Genomic DNA, 20,028 nt, shown 5'->3' with positions numbered 1-20,028 from the left:
GAAGAACGGAAAGAGGCAAGAGAAGTGCACAAAGAACCAAGAGACATGCAGAAAGAGGAAGAAAGCTTAGAAAGAGACAAGAAAGGTGCAAAAAGAGGAAGAAAGGTGCAGAAAGAAGCAAGATAAGCACAGAAAGAGGCAATAGAATTGCATAAAGAGGAAGAAAGATGCTGAAACAAGCAAGAGAAAAGCAGAAAGATCCAAGAAAAGTGCATAAAGAAGCAAGAGAGGTGCAGAAAGAAGCAAGAGAGGTGCAGAAACAGGCAAGAGAAGTGCAGAAAGAGACAAGAGAGGTGTAGAAACAGGCAACAGAGGTGTAGAAAGAGGGACGAGGGGTGCAGGAAGAGGCATGAGGGGTGCCGAAAGAAGTGAGAGAGGTGCAAAAAGAGGCAAGTGAGCTGCAGAAAGAAGAGAGTGAGGTGCAGAAAGAGGCAAGTGAGGTGCATAAAAAGAGAGTGAGGTGCAGAAAGAGGCAAGAGAAGTACAGAAAGAAGCAACAGAAATGTAGAAAGAAGCAAGTGAGGTGCAGAAAAAGGCAAAGAGGTGCAGTAAAAGGCAAGACAGGTGCAGAAAGGGACAAGAGAACTGCAGAAAGAGGTAAGAGAGGTACAGAAAAAGAGGTAAGGGGTGCAGAACGAGGCAAGAGAAGTGCAGAAAGTAGCAACAGAGGTGCAGAAAGAGGCAATAGAACTGCATAAAGAGGCAGGAGAGGTGCAGAAACATGCAAGAGAGGTGTTAAAAAGAAGGAACAAGGGTACAGAAAGAGGCAAGAGAGGTGCAGAGAGAAGCAAGAGAAGTTCAGAAGAAGGAATGGAAGTACAGAAAAAAGCAAGAGAAGTATAGAAAGAACCAACAGAGGTGCAGAAAGAGGTAAAAGGGGTACAGAAAGAGGCAAGAGAAGTGCTGAAAGAAGCAACAGATGTGCAGAAAGAGGCAAAAGAACTGCATAAAGAGGCAGGAGAAGTGCAGAAATGTGCAAGGGAGGTACAGAAAGAGGGAACAGGGATCTAGCACGAAGCTAGAAAGGTACAGAATGATGGAAGAGGGTTGCAGAAAGAAGCAAGAGAGATGCAGAAAAAAGCAAGAGAAGTAAAAAAAGAACCAACAGAGGTGCAGAAAGAGGCAAGAGGGTTGCAGAAAGAGGCAAGAGAAGGGCAGAAAGAAGCAACAGAGGTGCAGAAAGAGGCAAGAGAACTGTAGAAAGAAGCAAGAGAGGAGCAGAGAGAAGCAGAAGAAGTGCAGAAAGAAGCAACAGAGGAGCAGAAAGAGGCAACTGGGGTGTAGAAAGAGGCAAGAGAAGTACAGAAAGAAGCAACAGAGATGCAGAAAGAGGCAAGAGAAGTACAGAAAGAGAAAGAAAGGTACAGAAAAAAGCAAGAGAAGTACAGAAAGAACCAACAGAGGCACAGAAAGAGACAAGAGACGTGCAGAAAGAAGCAACAGAGGTGTAGAAAGAGGCAAGAGAACTGCAGAAAGACGCAAAAGCAGTGCAGAAACATGCAAGAGAGGTATAGAAAGAGGGAACAGGGATGCAGAAAGGGCAAGAGAGGTACAGAAAGAAAAAAGAAGGGTGCAGAAAGAGGCAAGAGGGGTGCAGAAAGAAGCAAGAGAAGTGTAGAAAGAAGCAGGAGAAGTACAGAAATAACCAACAGAGGTGCAGAAAGAGGCAAGAGGGGTGCAGAAATAGGCAAGATACGTGCAGAAATAGGCAAGATAAGTGCAAAAAGAAGCAAAAGAGGTGCAGAAAGAGGCAAGAGAACTGCAGAAAGAGGCAAGAGAGGTATAGAAAGAGGCAGGACAGGTGCAGAAATTGGGACGAGGGGTGCATTATGCACTTATGTGATCTGCAATAGCCACTGGTCAGATAAAAGGGTACTTAAGAAGAGAACAGCAGTCAAACGGTGATGTAGCTCATTTGCTCTAAAAATCGGGTGTATATCTGTCTTGGCTACCTCCTTGAAGGCCCAGTAGTCCACAAAAAATAATAAATGTATGGATCTTTGCTCATGTACGCAAAAAAAATGGATTACCGGATAGAAGACCTAGCTAGGGTGATGTTTGACCCCAAATCAATTTGAATTGGAAGATCAGGTATTTATGACAAGAAAAAGCGAATGCTTTCTTGAGTCCCCTCACACTCACCGGGGTTTCCCATTGGTGACATGCTTCATCATTGGGGTCCTCTCAATCTGCTGCGGATTGAGGTGTGGTGTGCTTTGACTTGCGAAATTACGTATGAGCACTAATAGGCGACTATGTGTGGTGCAGTGTTTAGTGGAGCGGATAGGAAATCTAAAAATACATGGCTAATGGGCGAAACACTTTATTCTAGCTCCTAGTCGGTATATTAAAAACAGGGGTACTAGACAACGATGTAACCATAATGAGTTAAAAGTCTCTAGTGCTGATCAACATGTTTCGAGCCTCCCCACGGCTCTTCCTCAGGACCACACAGGGGCCAGCCCTGTGCGTTCCACTCCTAAGTGACCTAAAAGGTGAGGTAAATAAACAGTTAAGTGAAAAGTGATGTGTACACACCTACTGTGTGTTCACTATACTACATACGGTTTTAATTCAATTGATCATAGTATCTGTAGGAGATAAAACAGAACAATGTTAGCCATACATCTGCCTGCCTGGGCACTGGCAGGTACTGAACTGCATATAACACACGGTGTCTAGAACACACTTAATATAATTAGTTCTGCTTGAAAGTAAAGTATATCTAAGACATCTGGTCCTAGACAAAGACTGAACTACCAAAAAACACTCTACCTAGAGTGTGTTCAATGTTATGCTGCGTTCTGTTGAAAACAATTATAAGGTAATTTCATCAAGTAACAATATAAACGTGCTGCAGTTAACTAATATACATGTACATAAACATGATGACGTGGTTTCAATCCAGCGTTGTTCAGTGCTTCTTTTATTCAAAAGCACGATTCATTGATGAGCCATGAACTTCATGTTACGTTGCATTATAATACAGACTTGAAGATTATTGATCCCAATGCATTTCGGGTGTGACATACACCCTTCGTCAGGGGAAATCTACAACAAGCATATGTACAGTGAATTAACAAATCAATCTACTTAATCGAGTTATATATTTACCGGCCTCTTATTTACCGGGAAAACGAGAAATTTAAGGGTATGATACAAAGCTGAAAATATTAAGTGTACTGCACAAAAACATCTTGGTAAACAACATCGTAATGGGATGAATAGTTGTGTCTTAGCAAACATGCCTGGTAGAGGAAACCAAAGGTCAAAAAGTCTGAAAAGATGAAAGGAAATTTGGAGTGAAAAAAGAAAACACAGAGAGTGAATAAGATAGTGCCCATTCTGCCCATTCCGTTGAACAAAGTGACAATCAGTATAGCTAGTGTAAGTGTGCACTGTGCCATATCTGTATTGATTGTGCCCAAGTCAAATCCTAATAGTGGTACCTTCTCTCATTCATTCAACCGTTGCTATAATTCTAGTACTGCTATACTTCGGTTAGCGCATGGAATATCTGCAAGTTATAGAACTCAATGTCAAAGTTCTCCAACTATAGGTGTGATAATGGACAATTACTAGTCTGTCCCAAAAAATACCAGTCTCACCTGCCGTTACCTAAAACAGACACCAAGACAAGTCATTGTTCTGTGTAGAAAAAACACCCAGAATCATGTAAGCAAAAAGAAACAGATTACTGGATAGAGGACCTAGCTAGGGTGATGTTTGACCCCAAATCAATTTGAATTGGAAGGTCAGGTATTTATGACAAGAAAAAGCAAATGCTTTCTTGAGTCCCCCAAATGTTATCATATGCTCTAGACATGAAATGGATCACAGAGAAAACACGTGATTACTTATACACCAAGTTCCGCCGCAGGCCTACAATTTACATGTTGCCTAAGATACACAAAAATGTGGACGATCCACCTTTTCGTCCTATAGTATAAGGATGCAGTTCCATTCATGAACCATAAGGTCAGTATATTGATATATTTTTGCAACCATTTGTACAGTCAGGTAATACATACATGCAAGACACTACACATTTCCTAAAACTGATCAGGGATCTCCAAGTGCCACCAATGAAGGACATCTGGTTAGGTACTATGGATGTGGTATCATTGTATACCTCAATACCGCATTCTGAGGGAATTGAGGCAATTGAGTGGGCATTACTGCAACAGGAGGATATACCAGCCAACATGGTTTTTCTCTTGCAATTGCTACAGTTCAGTTTATTTAACAGCTACTTCAGCTGGAAAGAGAGGTTCTTTTTGCAAACCAACGGTACTTCTATGGGTTTTGCAGGAGCGCCGAGCTATGCAAATATTTTCATGATGAAATTTGAGCAGGAACATGTTTTGAATGAACCTTCCTGGACTGACCGGTTGATCATGTGTCGTAGATACATAGATGATATTTTCATCATCTGGCAGGGATCTAAACACATACTCGAAAACAAACTAAGGGACTTGAACAGCATAAATCCGAGAATCCAATTCACCTATACAATGGTACAATCATAAGCACCTCGGTATATAAGATGTCAACAGATCGCAACAACACACTTCACTACAGTAGCTTCCACCCTGACACTTACCGTTCTCATAATTTTTGAGGATGAAACGTATTTCATCCAATGAAAATCAAACGCACAAGCGTTGGATGAATCTAAAAATAATTTTTTGGACTGAGGATATCCTAGTGAGGTGATCGAAACCTCCGCCAGACGAGCAGAAGAGATTTCTAGAGAGGCGCTTTTAGAGAAAAAAGTGAAACCACTACTTAGACGGGAGGTCTATGTATCAACATTTTCCACCCAGTCAGCAGCAATCAGGAAGATTATCCTACGACGGTGGGATATACTACAAACAGAACCCGACTTTAAAGAACTCTTTCAAAATCCTCCAATATTTGTTTACAGAAGATCCAATAACCTTTGTGAGATACTAAACAAAAAATCATCTACACCCAGAGAACAGCACAAGGGTATGCAAAAATGCTTTAATTGCTCGCACTGTAACAATGTTCTCACAGCATCTTCTATATCACATCCATGGCCAGGAAAACCGATAGCCCTCAAGTTTATAGGCAATTGCAACACTCAGAACATCATTTATTTAATTAGATGCCCCCGTTCACTCCACTATGTGGGAAAAACAGAAAGGTGTTTAAGGACAAGAATTACAGAACACAAGAGCAGGATAAGAACGCACACATTAAGTGTACCATTAGCAACCCTTTGGATGACAGCACAACATTCTATAGCTCAACTCCGATTTGCTATTTTAGAGGTAGTAAAACAGCACAATGATAAAGACATGACTAAAGTTATCACGCAGAGAGAAACCTTTTGGATTAAATATCTGAATACCCTCCTTCCTAATGGTCTTAACGATAAACTAGAACTTTCGTGTTTCCGGTAGAGGGTCTCTTGGTCTGCACCTGACTTTTGACAGATTAGCTATTTGATGCAATACTTGTAATCTTAACATTGTGACCTGGTTTTAGTTTGATTCATAATTGTTTGATTGTCCACATTCAGCAGTTATGATTGATGTGCGCAATATAGAATCCCCAAGATACATCATATTCTTGTTACAGTGTTTGCACAATTAAGAAATATTCACATGGGACGACTATTTGGCATGTTTTATGTGAGTCATTTGCTCCACGTAGCTAGAAATTATACCAGTATGAGTAACTGTACAACTACTTCAATACAATCTTGTTATTAATGATCTGTACAAAGATATGTATACATGCCATGTAACGGATGTTTAACTACTGATAGGGATTCATAATAATCAAGGTCTAATATCATTTCTAGTAGGATATGATGACAGCACATACAAACTGTATGAAATCTTGTATCACTGTCAATTCCAAATAATTTGTTGAAATTATTGCCATATGCAGCCTATGTATAATTTGCGTACTTCGATTTTTGTTTTCAGTTTCTTCCATTTTATTTGTATTCACTACTTTTGGGTGACTCCACTGCTCGCAATCGAGATATTCTTATTTCTACACATAAACAAATATGGCCGCCGCGCATATCATTTGAACACGCACACTAGTCCTATGTCTGTGTTTAACATTCTGCGTGCGTACGCGCAGGTGACAGAGTTATAAGTAAGATTGAACGTAGTGGAAGACGTTTATATGTTCATCACCGAGACCGCAACGCATGAGGTTCTCAACGCAGTTACTCAGTAAGTCTTGTGCCAGTACGATGGATTCATGTAACGGGGAGTATTGACCCCTGTTTTCAATTCTGGTCATGCTTATGCTTATTTATGCTTATTTTTGTTAATTTTCGGTGCAGTGAGAATTCTATGTTCACGAACACCCCTATTCTAATGCTTACCAGTTGATCTTGAAGTTGTAAGGTGAGACGCACCTACTTGAGTCACACTGGCGATAAGGGATTAAGGGTGATATAGACTTTTATTGTGGAATTACAGTGAGTCTTTTACATTTCTTGACAGGATAATTCTGGGCGTTTTTTCTACACAGAACAATGACTTGTCTTGGTGTCCGTTTTAGGTAACGGCAGGTGAGACTGGTATTTTTTTTGGCAGACTAGTAATTGTCCATTATCACACCTATAGTTGGAGAACTTTGACATTGAGTTCTATAACTTGCAGATATTCCATGCACTAACCGAAGTCTAGCAGTACTAGAATTATAGCAACGGTTGGATGAGTGAGAGAAGGTACCACTATTAGGATTTGACTTGGGCACAATCAATACAGATATGGCACAGTGCACACTTACACTAGCTATACTGATTGTCACTTTGTTCACCAGAATGGGCACTATCTTATTCACTCTCTGTGTTTTCTTTTTTCACTCCAAATTTCCTTTCATCTTTTCAGACTTTTTGACCTTTGGTTTCCTCTACCAGGCATGTTTGCTAAGACACAACTATTCATTCCATTACGATGTTGTTTACCAAGATGTTTTTGTGCAGTACACTTAATATTTTCAGCTTTGTATCATACCCTTAAATTTCTCGTTTTCCCGGTAAATAAGAGGCCGGTAATTATATAACTCGATTAAGTAGATTGATTTGTTAATTCACTGTACATATGCTTGTTGTAGATTTCCCCTGACGAAGGGTGTATGTCACACCCGAAATGCATTGGGATCAATAATCTTCAAATCTGTATTATAATGCAACGTAACATGAAGTTCATGGCTCATCAATGAATTGTGCTTTTGAATAAAAGAAGCATTGAACAACGTTGGATTGAAACCATGTCATTATGTTTATGTACATATATATTAGTTAACTGCAGCACGTTTATATTGTTTACTTGATGAAATTACCTTATAATTGTTTTCAACAGAACGCAGCATAACATTAAACACACTCTAGGTAGAGTGTTTTTTGGTAATGTAGTCTTTGTCTAGGACCAGATGTCTTAGATATACTTTCCTTTCATAATTAGCGGTCAGGTAGAACCACTGCAAAGACAGCACACCCACACAGATTAATCTGTATACTATTATTAAATTGAATCAGAAGTATTGACTAGAGTGCATCGTAGCTGATACATCACACGTTACTTTTAGAAAGTCGGCATTTCTCTGCTCTTAAAGCATTGTGTCCTGCAGCCTGTCTCCAATACACATCTATGGTGGGTGACAGCTTGACTTTGTGCATTCCCTCTAGACAGCTACATACAAAGGAAGATTAGGTGTGTCTGAGTACCCATCTGCCTCCTGATGGCCTGTCCTGGGCAGGATGGGAGGAAGGCGCTGACACACCTGAATAGGCAGTGTCCTGTCTCCACACAAAGGGCCGGTTGCCCCCTGCAATGAGTCTAAAGTCAGGGCGAGGATGAAAAGACTTATGTGCACTTCAAAGACCCTTCTTTAAAGTCACATTCACTTAAAAGGCACAACTGGGTATAAGGACTGGGTCTCCGACCCCACCATATCAAACACTTTCTAAACCTGTAAAGAACCTCTGTCAGAAAAACTGCTGTGCTGCTACAAGGACGGTCATTTTGATGGACTGCTGCTGTAGAAGAATTTCTTTTCTGCTGTGCTGCCCTGTTGCTCTCTGACCCTGCTGAGGGAGAGCTGGACTCTGCCTTCAATCCAGAGTGATGTCCAAGGGCTTGTTGGCTTGCCTGCAGTTGCTTGCGACTCAAGGATGTCAATGTATCATCACCTGCTCCTTTGCCTGGTCGATTAGATTGTTGTTCTGGTCTTGTTTTATTTATAATATTCATATTTATTTTTCTTTCCTGGTGTGGAGTCTTTTTGTGTTTTTTCATTGTGTTACTGTATGTTGTGTTGCACAAATACTTTACACATTGCTTCCTAAGTTAGGCCTGACTACTTCCAGATGGTGAGCACAGGATGATGAATAGAGCGTGATTGATTTACCCTGACTAGGATTGCGGTCCCTATTTGGACAGGGTGTATACCTCTACCAAATAGGGACTGAATTTCTACAAATTTCTGACGTTCTAATAGACTGGACCCAACTGCCTTCTATTGAATTTCTCTGCAGGCGAACACGAGACATGGCAGGAGATAATCTCAGTTCCTCATGAAGTCCTCTGGAAGAGTTTCCATCATGCTCTTAAGGGCCTTATTAAACGTTTTCCCCAACCATTGGCAGGTGTTATGTCATGGAGAAGTTGTAGATCCCACCAGCTTGCTCCCACATGTTTATCAGAAAAGAGGAGACACAGGGGATATGTACAATAGAAGTGGCAGAGTAAGGTGTTAGACGTCATGGCTTAACGCCTCACTCCGCCACTTCAGAAACGCAAGGCTGCACCATATTTACAACAATATGGTGCAGCCTTGCGTTCCCCCTGCACTTGCGCTATACTTAGCAGTGTAGCTCCAACGCAGGCACCCTTGCACCATAGTGCAAGGGTGTATGCGTGTAGGGGAAGGATTGTTTGTGTACAGGAAGGTTCCCCTTCCTGTACACTAACTAACTGTGAACAAAATCTGGTACATTTTATACAATAGGTAATAAAGAAGTTGTAAATTATTGTTGGATTAAACTAACAATGGTTCCTCCAAGACCTATATGAATTCATACAGTTATTTACTCAGACAAGTGAAGGACCTAGCGTTTGTGGTGCACCTAGAGCTTTGGGTGATAACTTTTCTAGCAGTACCCAAGTTACTATGTCACAAAAGTGAATTTGGATGCCACATTGAGTATTTGAGGTATTGTTTGGGTTGAGTTGCAAGTGGTTGAAAATATGCCTATCAGATTGCTGCTCTAAATAATGATTGAGGAGTGATGTGAAACAAGGTTTCTTTTATTATTAGATAAATGGACTGGTTGACCTAGATAGATGTGAAAGTTCATGTTTGTCCAATACGACACAGTAAGAGTGCTTTTAAAAATGTACAATAAAAAATGAATAAAAAGTAGATCTGTAAGGAATTTGTAGCAGACATTTTTGTGAGGATAATAAGTAATGTCTATTAATATGGTGCATTAGTTTAGTGGACATTATACAGAATTGGCAAAAACATGACCCTAAAGGGATTTGCTTTCATTAATAGAATGTTAAAAATAGGAAAGACCACATGCATGTAAGCAAAAAAGGCAGGTATTTAGTTTTGAATAAGGTAAAAACCGAAGAATAGAATAAAGAGAAAAATGTTAAGGGTGCTACATTGTGCATTCAAATTCCTTCCAACCTACTGTCATCCTAATCTGCCAAGCCCGATTGGAGAAATGCTGGGGCTTATTTATGAGAGCCCTGCGTCAATTTTGAAGGAATCAGGGTTCTCATAAGGGTCTAAGAAGCCATGCAAAGCCACCCTGCATAGTTTTGAGTGGCCGCTTAAATCAGGAGTAAGGCGATGCAGCGCAAATCACTGCGTCACCTTACTCTGCACCCAGGAGGCGTTCCATTGGTGTTGCATTGGTTTTTCCCAAACAACACCCATGGAAGTTGATGCTGCCCTAGATTTACAAAGTGATGTAAACCTGGGGAAGCGTCAAATTGTATACCTCCCGAGTCGAGACGTAAACAGGAGAAATATGCTAATTTCTCCTTGTTTTTTCCTCTTTCCATGTGTGTTAAATTCTGCAGCACACATAGGAAGAGAAAAACGCCTCGTAGCATTGTTTTTGTGCAGGAAGGTTCCCCTTTCTGCACAAAAGCAATCCCACCTGCAACTGAGGCACCCTTGCACCATAGAAAGGACAGGAATGCACCTGTGTGCATAAATACAGTGCATTCCTGCCCTTTCACTTCGGCATAGGGCAGCGCAACAAGGTGCCTTGCTGTGCTGCCCTACTCCAAAATGCCATAAATTAGGTCCTATGTGTGCACACAATGACAGTTTCAGTTTCTTTAGGATCATTGAAAAAGAGATTTAAAACTGGTAAATTAAAAATAAAATAATATTGTATCTAAAAAAGTGAAATTACCCAGTAAAGTCAATGTGCATTTATAATGTTCTCACTTGCCATCTTCTGTGATCACCATGTTAAAAAATCTCTTGAACTAGAGGGCATATTTAGAAAGATTTAGCCCAACACAGCTCAGCAAGCAAAGTTGCTGTGCTGTGTTGCATCAACTGAAGCGATAATAACTGTGCCATATCTTCAAAGAAATAGTGCAGTTCTGCTCTCTCCATGCACTGGAGCTCTTTGGGGTGCCTGGTGCCAATGCAGGCACTCTTGTGCCATAGCACAACGGTGTATGCATTGTTGTCAGAATGTAGCACACATGCACAGAGAAAAAAACAATGAGGAATAAAGATATTTCTCCTTGTTACGTCAGCCTCAGGCAGGCACACCATTTTGAACTAAACCTGAGTCTATATATCTTTGTAAATATGGGTTTGTGTCAAAATACACAGATAGATGAACAGTAACACCCATGCACCCCCCATGGATCTCCTGCAATGCACTGTGTTGCTTTGTTTTTCTTACAAAGCCATGCAAATCAACAGTGACACAACCCAGACGCAAAATCTTAACATATCATGTGTATTTGCAATGCACACATTCACCCAAGGGTATCTTGCCACTGAAAAACAAATGCTTATTGTTACCCAACTCATTTTATCAACCATAGAAGAATGAAAGGCTGAGTGAGCCTGCTGAGATTTGAATCTATGTTCGTCAGATCAAACACAGGCCCCTACAGTGGATGCATTAGTCCACGAAGTCACCAGACACAGCAAATATTTGTAAATCTGGTCCTTTGTTTACACAGCAAATTTACCCAGTCCCTAGGTATCATTCCATTTACCCAAAGAAAAAAAAGAGTAAATCCCCATAATACATCAAGTACCAAATTAAATGCTGGCTTAACTTCAATGCTACGATAACTTACCCAGAAGTGTTGAAAGAGCTTCAACCCCACCGTTGTATATGGTGGAGTTTTGTGATGGCTCGACGTGTTCCCAAAGAACCTGGATGTAGTTCAAAATCTGATTATAGCCAGCAGTGGCCAATGCCCACCATAGTGACCAGTATAAGAGTTTCTTTGTAGAGTAACAGTCTTTTAAGTCCATCAGCAACTGCAGAGGCACTCGAAAGAAATGTCTGTGGCTATTCCTATGGAAAGGCTCCTGCTCTGACAGTTTTCCAGCACTGGCTATTTCTGCCGGGGGGACATTTTCGCCATTGCTCCCTTGAGCTTCATTACTAGTAGGGGGGAGATAAGGTTTGTCTTCAATTTCAGCGGTTTCCGGTGATTCTTTTGCCAGTTTTTTATGGAAGAACATACTTCTCTTGGGCATTGGGAGAAAAAGTGAGGCTATGAAAGCCACGCATACTGAGCACAAACTTATGACATTTAGGTAAAAATATGACACACCTCCTAAAGACACCAGAAGTTGCCCTATCACTGATCCAGCTGTGTAGCCAACCAAGGAGATGCTTCTGCAGTAGCTCGTTACTCTCTGGTAGTGAGCAGGACTGACAACACTGTAAATATAGGCATAGTAGGCTATCTCAGTGGCTGTAACTAGGCCATAGACAAATTCCAGCACCTGCATGGCAGGAACTCCGGTGGCAAATAACAAAATTAACCACCCAGTTATGAAGCTAATTCCCTGCAAAATGATGATGGGCTTGTATCTCAAATAGTCAGTAAGCAGAAATACAGGAAATAACAGCGCCAGATAGGAATATGTCCAAACGGGAAATATCTGATTCGTAACCTGTTGAAGAGATAATAAAGAGTTGTATTATGATTTATTCAACATGTTTGTGAAACGTGTGTAGCACACACATACAGATATCAGACACATCCAACACTTCTGAATACACTAAATACAGATATAGACAAACATTAGTGCATCCATTCACAAGAAACACACACACACATATACACAACAGATCCGCGCAAACACTAAACACAAAGAAAACACAGGTGCATGAGCACCCAAACATATCGAAGACAAAAATATCACATGAACTACATACACCTAACCTACATAGACCTAACCAGTACACAAACTACGTATAGCGGTGCTTATTTATAAGCCGATTGTGCTGCTGGTACGCTCCTTTTTCTTATATTAAAAGTGGCATACCGACAGCGCAAGGGGCTTGTAAATAAGCCCCAGAGTTAGTCAATCAATCAATCAATCATAGTTTGTGAAGTGCAGCTACTCACCCGAAAGGGTCTCAAGGCAATGGGGGGTGCAGCTTTCATGCCCTTGCGGAGAATCATCAGAAGGCTACCATAGCCCATCAGGGTGCAAGTGGTCCTGGATGCTCATGGTGATTTGTCGAAGAGCCAGGTCTTGAGGTCCTTCAGCATCTTAGAGAGAGTTGGTGTCTGGCAGGGGTGGAGAGGGAAGTTGTTGCACACTTTGGCAGCAAGGAAGGAGAAGGAGCGACCTCCTGTTCTGGTTTTCTTGATGTGTGGTAACGTGGCGGGGAAGCTGGGCTGAGAGGAGGAATCTTTGGGGTGCGTGGAACGAGAGGAGGTGGTTCATGTAGGCGGGCCGGTGTTGTGGAGGGCTTTGTGGGCATGGGTAAAAAGCTTGAAGGTGATTCTCTTCTGGATGGGGAGCCAGTGAAGTGCCCGCAGGTGTTGGGTGATGTGGCAATGGCGCTGTAGTTTTAGGACTAGTCTTGCGGCAGCGTTTTGGATGTACTGGAGTTTGCGGGTGAGGTTCTTTTTAATCCCGGCATAGAGTCCGTTTCTGTAGCCTAGTCTGCTGCTGATGAGGGAGTGGGTAATGGTTTCCCTGTGTTCGAGGGGATCCAGTTGAAAGTTTTACATAGGAGATGGAGGTTGTGAAAACAGGAAGAGGTGACAGCATTGATCTAGCGGTCCATTTTGAGTTCGGAATCCAGGATGATTCTGAGGTTGTGTGTGTGTGTTCCTGAGGGCGGGGGTCCACCAGGTGTTATTCCAGGCATCATGATGTGGGCCTATGATGATTACTTCGGTTTTGTATGTGTTCAGTTGTAGGCAGCTGTTCTTCATCAACCTGGCGACTGTTTCCATTCCTTCTTGAAAGTTGTGCTTCAAGATGTTGGGTTTGTTGGATAGTGAGAGGATGAGTTGTGTGTCATCGGCGTACAATACGATGTTGAGTCTGTGTGCTCTGATGATGGAAGCGAGAGTGGCTATGTAGACATTGACCAGGGTGGGGCTGATGGAGGATCCTTGGGGGACTCCACAGGTTGTAGGTGTGGGCTCTGAGATGAAGGGAGGTAGTCTGACACGCTGCATTCTGCCGGAGAGAGGAATGAGCGGATCCAGTCAAGGGCTTTGTTCCGGATTCCTCCATTGTGGAGTCTTCCTCCTAGGGGGCACTGTGAGTCTGTGCTAAAGGCTGCTGAGAGGTCTAGGAGGATGAGGGCCACAGTCTCTCCTCTGTTGAGGAGGGAGCAGATGTCATCTGTCACGGCGATGAGGGCGATCTCTGCGCTGTAGTTCTTCCTGAAGGCTGTTGACCTTTTTTCCAATGACTTTTGCCAGGTATGGAAGTAGGGAGATCGGTCTGAAGTTCTTGAGGTCAGTGGGGTCCGCTGAAGGTTTCTTTCGGAGAGGATTGATCTTCACGTGTTTCCAGTAATCGAGGAAGGAGGTGGTCTTGAAGGATCGGTTGATGATTCTTTGTAGTTTGCGAGAAAATGATGTCAGCCTCTCTGTGGTAGATGTGGTGGGGGCAGGGGTTCATGGGGGCCCTGTAGTGGGTGGTCCTCATGGTCTTTAGGGTGTCTGCGATGCTGAGGGTGGTCCAGCTGTCCAATGTCGGCTGTGTAGTGCAGGAAGCGGGTGCCTCGTGGAGGAGGTTGTTGTCGAAGTTGCCATAGATGGTCTTGATTTTGTGATGGAAGAAGGCGCTGAGTTTGTAGCGGAGGTCCTGAAAGGGTGGGATGTCGGTGGACTCACTGTTGGGTTGGGCGGCCTCTTTGATGATCTCTAAGAGTTCCTTGCTGTTGTGTGCATGGGTAGAGATTCTGTCCTGGAGTGCTTTCTTCCTTGAATGTCTGATGAGTTTGTGGTAGGCAGTGGTGGCTGTTTTGCAGTTGTCAAGGTTTGTTAGGGTTTTGGAGTTCCTCCATAGTTTCTCGAGACGTCTGCAGGTTTGTTTGGATTCCTGGAATTCGGTAGAGAACCAGCTGGCCTTCTTGGCACAAGGGCTGGAAAATTTCTTAAGAGGGCGACGGTGGTGGCGCAGTCAGTGATGCATTTGTGTAGGGTACGGACGGCGGTGGTGGGGTCGTTGTCTGAGGTTGTGGGAATGGAGCCACTGAGGGTGGTGGTGAGTTGCTTGTCGGAGATCTTGTTCCAGCTCCTGCGGTGGAGCTGTGCTGGGTGTCTGCGAGGGATATTCGCTCTGTAGGTGAAGTGGACACAGCGGTGGTCCATCCATGGGAGGTTGGAGGTGTGACTGAAGGAGATGGAGTTACCTGCTGTGAAGATGGGGTCGAGGGTGTGGCCTGCTGAGTGTGTGGGTCCTGGTATGATCTGATTGAGTCTGATGACATGGAGCTTTTCCAGTAGGGAGATGGAGTTGAGGTCTTGGCATCTGTCGAGGTGGAAGTTGAGGTCACCCAGCAAAATGTAGTCGGTGGAGGTGATGGCATGCAGGGTGATTATGTCAGTGATGGAACAGGAGAAAGGTGCGGGGGGCTGGGAGGTCAGTAGATGACGGTGCCATGTACGGTGGTGGTCAGGTTGACATGTATCTTGAAGTGGAGGTGTTCCATGAGGTCCGTAGGCCTGTCAGTGTAGGTTCTCAGGCGGAGGTTGGCCTTGTGGGCAATAACGATGCTGCCTATGGGGAGGTTTGTGTGTTCCTTCTGGGTGATTTTGTATCCTTCTGGGATGGCCATCGCAATATCAGGTCCCGAGGTGGAGCTTGTCCAGGGTTTGGTGAGAAATGCGACGTCAGGAGAGGTGCTGTCGAGCAGCTCCCAGATTTACGTGGCATGTCTGTGAAGGGTGCGTTTATTGAGGAGGATGCATTGCAGGGTTTGGGCTGCAGTGGGGATGTTGGTGGTCGGCGGAGGTGGGTCCTGGCTTTTGGCGATGTTGAGGGAGTGGCGGCAATTTCGGCAGGTGAAAGGGCTGTGGGTGTCAAGAGGTGAGGAGAGCTTGCAGTTATTATTCTTGCAGTTGTTGAATGCGTGGAGAGCCGCTTAACTGTAGCATTGGTAGGTCAGGGAACCAGGGTTCCTGGCGATGATAGCAGTCGGGTTGAGGACGGGCGCAGACAGGCTTGCCTTTAGCATGCCTTTGGCACGGCTGCACAGCGGCCTCCATTAAGTAGAGGACAGGGGAGGGCAGGACAGCTGGGAGGCTTGAATGGGTAAACAGCGCAGGTGCGGGAGGGGCCATGGGGGCAGCAGCAGCGGTAATCAGCTGAAGGGGGGAGAATGTCAGTATGAAGACTGACTCAATCTAAAAGGAAAAATTGAGGAAAAAACTAAGCAAGCAATCTAAAGAAAAAAAAAGGAAATATTAAGCAAGCAGCTGGCAAGGACTAGGGCAAGAGCAGTCCAGTCCAGTCCAGGGGCGAGAACCGCAGTCTGTGTTGGGCAGACAGTAGAAGCAGAGCACTGCCTGAGCTACGGAGCTGCGTGTGGGGTGAGTAGGAACCCAAGAGGTTTAGCTTTACTCAGCGCGCAGCGGCTTTCAGTAGGTAGAGGTTGGGGGAGGGTAGGACAGCTGGGAGGCAGGAATGGGGGAAAAACGTTAGAGGGGCCGTGGAGACAGCAGCGGCGGGAAGTGGTAGAAGGGGGGAGAATGTCAGTATGAAGACTGACTCGATCTAAAAGTAAAAATTTCGGGAAAAACTAAGCAAGCAATCTAAAGTAAAAATAAAAGGAAATACTAAGCAAGCAGCTGGCGAGGCCTAGGGCGAGAACAGTCCAATCCTTGGGCAAGAATTGTGGTTGGTGTTGGGCAGACAGCAAAGGCAAAGCACTGCCTGAGCTACGGAGCTGTGTGCTGGGAGAGAAGGAACCCAAGAGGTTTAGCTCTTAGTAGATGTGCAGTTAAAAATTGTAAACGTATACTTACCTTGATGTTGTAGTGTTTGGCGATGTAGTGGAAGTGATATATTTGAAACTTGATCTTAATGACCTTGATATAAGTTAATATAACTAACACCCATGTGTTGTATAGATGTACATACATAACTTGTGCCCATAAACAAACATACAGCCTACAAACACATACCAAACACACATGCATGCCCACCAACCCCACTTCCACCAAACACCCATATATGTCAAACACAAACACCAAGGCGCAACCACACACCTCACATGTACAATCCACATTCACTTACTTTTCTTCAAAATCTTCGCTTAATAATAGCATTCTGTCTGTTGCAAAAACATGCATGAGGTTTCAACTTAAATAGCCAGTTGTTCCTTAATAGTCAATCAATGAGGATAAGACCTATGGAATGAAGATCATTTGTATAAGCATCAGTTTTCTGAGAATTCAGGAAAGTCACTGAAGTGTGTTGAAAAAGGGGATCCAAAAAAGAGCAGGTCTTGCTTATGTGGAGTCAGCACCCCCATCAAAAGGGAGTAAAGAATATGTTTCCTTAAAAAGAACTAAAATTGTGTCAACATCCCTGTCATATTCAGTGGTTCATAATCACAGTGCATAATGTATTTGGTGTTTGGATAAGATATCCAGTTGTAAATATTGCTAAGCCCGAAATATCAGAAATAAAATATTGTGATACATAAATATCGTGATGAAAGAATATCATTGACGAGAAGACAGTTTTTTGAGGTAAGTAATATAATTTTCAATGATAGCGATGTATTTAATGTCATTAAAAATATTGTTATTTAATTAATTTAATATGTTTTAGTTGCTATATTAATTTTATGTGCTACTATTGTTTATATAAATGTTATTATTTTTAAAAGAATATAAAATGCAATTTTAGGTGATTTAGAATGTTCTTTTTTAATATATCATTTTAATTTATAGTCACAGTGGGTTGTGGGGTTTGAAGGGGATAGGGTGGGAAGTTAATTAGGTAATAATTCATTATGAATTGTTTAATACTTGGCATTAAAAAAGATGATGGTCTCTACCAATTATAGGACCACCCACATTATTGCTCCGGTCCTATGAGTAACGCACAGCCCTCCCGCAATTGGTAAGTTATGATGATGGCATTAAGAAATTGTGTCAAGCTGAATACACGAATTCTGAAAAAACATGGAATAAAAATATTGAATCTATAAAGGCTGGAATTTTTCCTTCTTAAGCTGTGCGATTGGAATGCAACAGATTTCTGCTGCTATTTGCCCTATATTAGTACTCACGTGCAACGAGGCGCGGCACGTTTCCAGTCAGCACGCAAATTCGTCAAAATTGATTATTATGAGTAAGTGGACAAAGAATGGTGTGCAACTGCTACTTTCATGAGTATCTTACAATGAATTTCTTGCCTCACCAGCAGTACTGCACCCGAACCAAAATTATTCTTTTTTCGCGCAACAACTCTGGAGACAATGCTACCTTGATTCACCGATGAGGAGTCATATCGGACTCATGGACTATTTTTCAGACAATTACGAACTAACATTGCGGCAAATGGACCTAACTTTGATACTTTGTATCAAGATGAATTAAGTATTTAATTACTGTCAAATCGGTCTAAATTGATGTATCTGAATTTTTTTTTTATTGCAGTTTTCTTTTGTTAACACAGTATTATTGAATTGATATAATTTGTTATGGGATGCGGGAGCTTGAAAGTCACTTTTTGATTATTCAGGAATAGTTTTAGTGCAACGGTTGATGGGACATGTAGTCAGTTTAGTTCACGAGGGGTTGTTGGTTTTGAAACTGAAGGATTTATATATGACACAAGACTGAGTACAGTTAAGTTAATTGTTGTAAGCTATCGTGATCCGTTGAATTTAGTTAGAAGGAGAGGTTAAATTGTAAGCACAGGTGAACAGCATTTTGTTGCTGGCCATTTTGGCAGGGAGAGAGATCAGCGAGTTGAGAGCAGTCACGAATAGCTTCATCAAACAAATAGGTAAATGTTTCCAACACGGGGTGGAGGGTAGTGTTAAGTTTGAATTATTATTTAACTGTTTCTTTTTAAGGGGATAAAGTGTAGTTCAGTATTAGGTTTATTTAGCGAACATTAGGCATGTTGAACGTCTGCTTCGTCACACGGGTAATATGGCAGGTTTAAAATCGAGGCTGGAGTGGGGGAGGTTTCCGTGTGGAGCAAACATCTTAATAACGCAAAGATGGTACTTTTTTATGTTGACAAAGGGCAGTGTTAGGCATAATGGATCGATATAAATAGAATGTATTTATGTAAAATTCATCTAAACATCGAAGCATGTTAGACTAACATGGGTTTTTATCTGATTTCCACATCTATACAGCTTCCCCTGACGAAGGGCATCTCCAAGGCCCGAAATGCATTGGAATTAAGTTTTTAAGCTGTTATTGGTGAATTAAATGGCCCTACGTGAAGCAGTAAGAGGCCTGGATGGGCACAATTGCCTCATGAGAAGCAAACGGGGCCTTTGGATAGCATTGTTGTGAATAAATTGTGTCAAACTGAATACACGAATTCGGAAAAAACAAGGAATAAAAATATTGAATCTATAAAGGCTGGAATCCTTCTTAAGCTGTGCGATTGGAATGCAACAGATTGCTGCTGCTATTTGTCCTATATTAGTACTCACGTGCAACGAGGCGAGGCACGTTTCCAGTCAGCACGCAAATTTGTCAAAATGGATTATTATGAGTAAGTGGACAAAGAATGGTGTGCAACTGCTACTTCCATGAGTATCTTATTAAGAAATGATGGACACATATGTATGAATGTGTATAAATGTGCATGGTGTTTATCAAACCTACACTAGTTTACGAGGCGGTGCTTCCGACTAATGCAATCTGAGACTGTTTTTCATTGGTGCGATATTGTCATTGATAATAAGACTAACACGCAGATAGTGTTAGAATGCGAGTAAAATCGCCACTTCACATGGTCTGTCACATATTACTAGTATGTCACAGAGCTACATAGGATGAGTGGCACAATGAGGGGACCTCTCCTCCAATAGAGGCATGCACACAAAAGCAAACATGTTATCACCATACACCGATTGGGTATGACACACTTATTGAACGTATTTTTAATGTTTTTTACGGCTTATCTGTCCCTTACTTAATCTTTCAGATGGAGACTGGCAGTACACAGATACACATACATTCTACACGCTGCGAGGAGTAGCTACTCTGCACTCACATAGGGGGTTCTCTATTTGCCCTGAAGAAAGTCCGGGACCTTTATGGCCACATAGGACTGAAACATGTCGGCACAGGGTCTTAGGACCATGATACCCTAACAAGATCCCTTTCCTAGATTTTTTACTGACCCAGACAGAATCAAGAATAAAGGGAAACGGGGGTCTGCCTGAGGTGTTTTATCTTTAACCCACCTACCTTCATCTATTCCAAGAGCTCCCAACACTGTGGTTGAGCCCACCCCGACTTGTAGGGGTCAGGGTGACCCGATGATGAAGCATGACACCAATAG

At 42.5% G+C, this 20,028-nt stretch overlaps 1 protein-coding gene across 4 annotated transcripts in view; it reads right to left on the bottom strand.

The window, feature by feature from the left end:
* SLC19A3 (solute carrier family 19 member 3) overlaps window positions 1–20,028 on the bottom strand; it is a 618,290-nt gene that overhangs the window by 269,283 nt on the left and 328,979 nt on the right. For all 4 annotated transcript variants that reach the window (XM_085634561.1, XM_085634559.1, XM_085634560.1 and 1 more), the window contains one exon: window positions 11,346–12,177. In XM_085634561.1, the coding sequence (XP_085490687.1) occupies window positions 11,346–12,177 (832 nt within the window). The remainder of the gene's footprint in view (window positions 1–11,345; window positions 12,178–20,028) is intronic.

This window comes from Triturus cristatus, chromosome 11 (assembly GCF_964204655.1).
Source record: "Triturus cristatus chromosome 11, aTriCri1.1, whole genome shotgun sequence".
NCBI lineage: Eukaryota > Metazoa > Chordata > Amphibia > Caudata > Salamandridae > Triturus > Triturus cristatus.
Note: the sequence above shows the minus strand (reverse complement) of the source record. Positions and strands in the feature narration are given on the sequence as shown.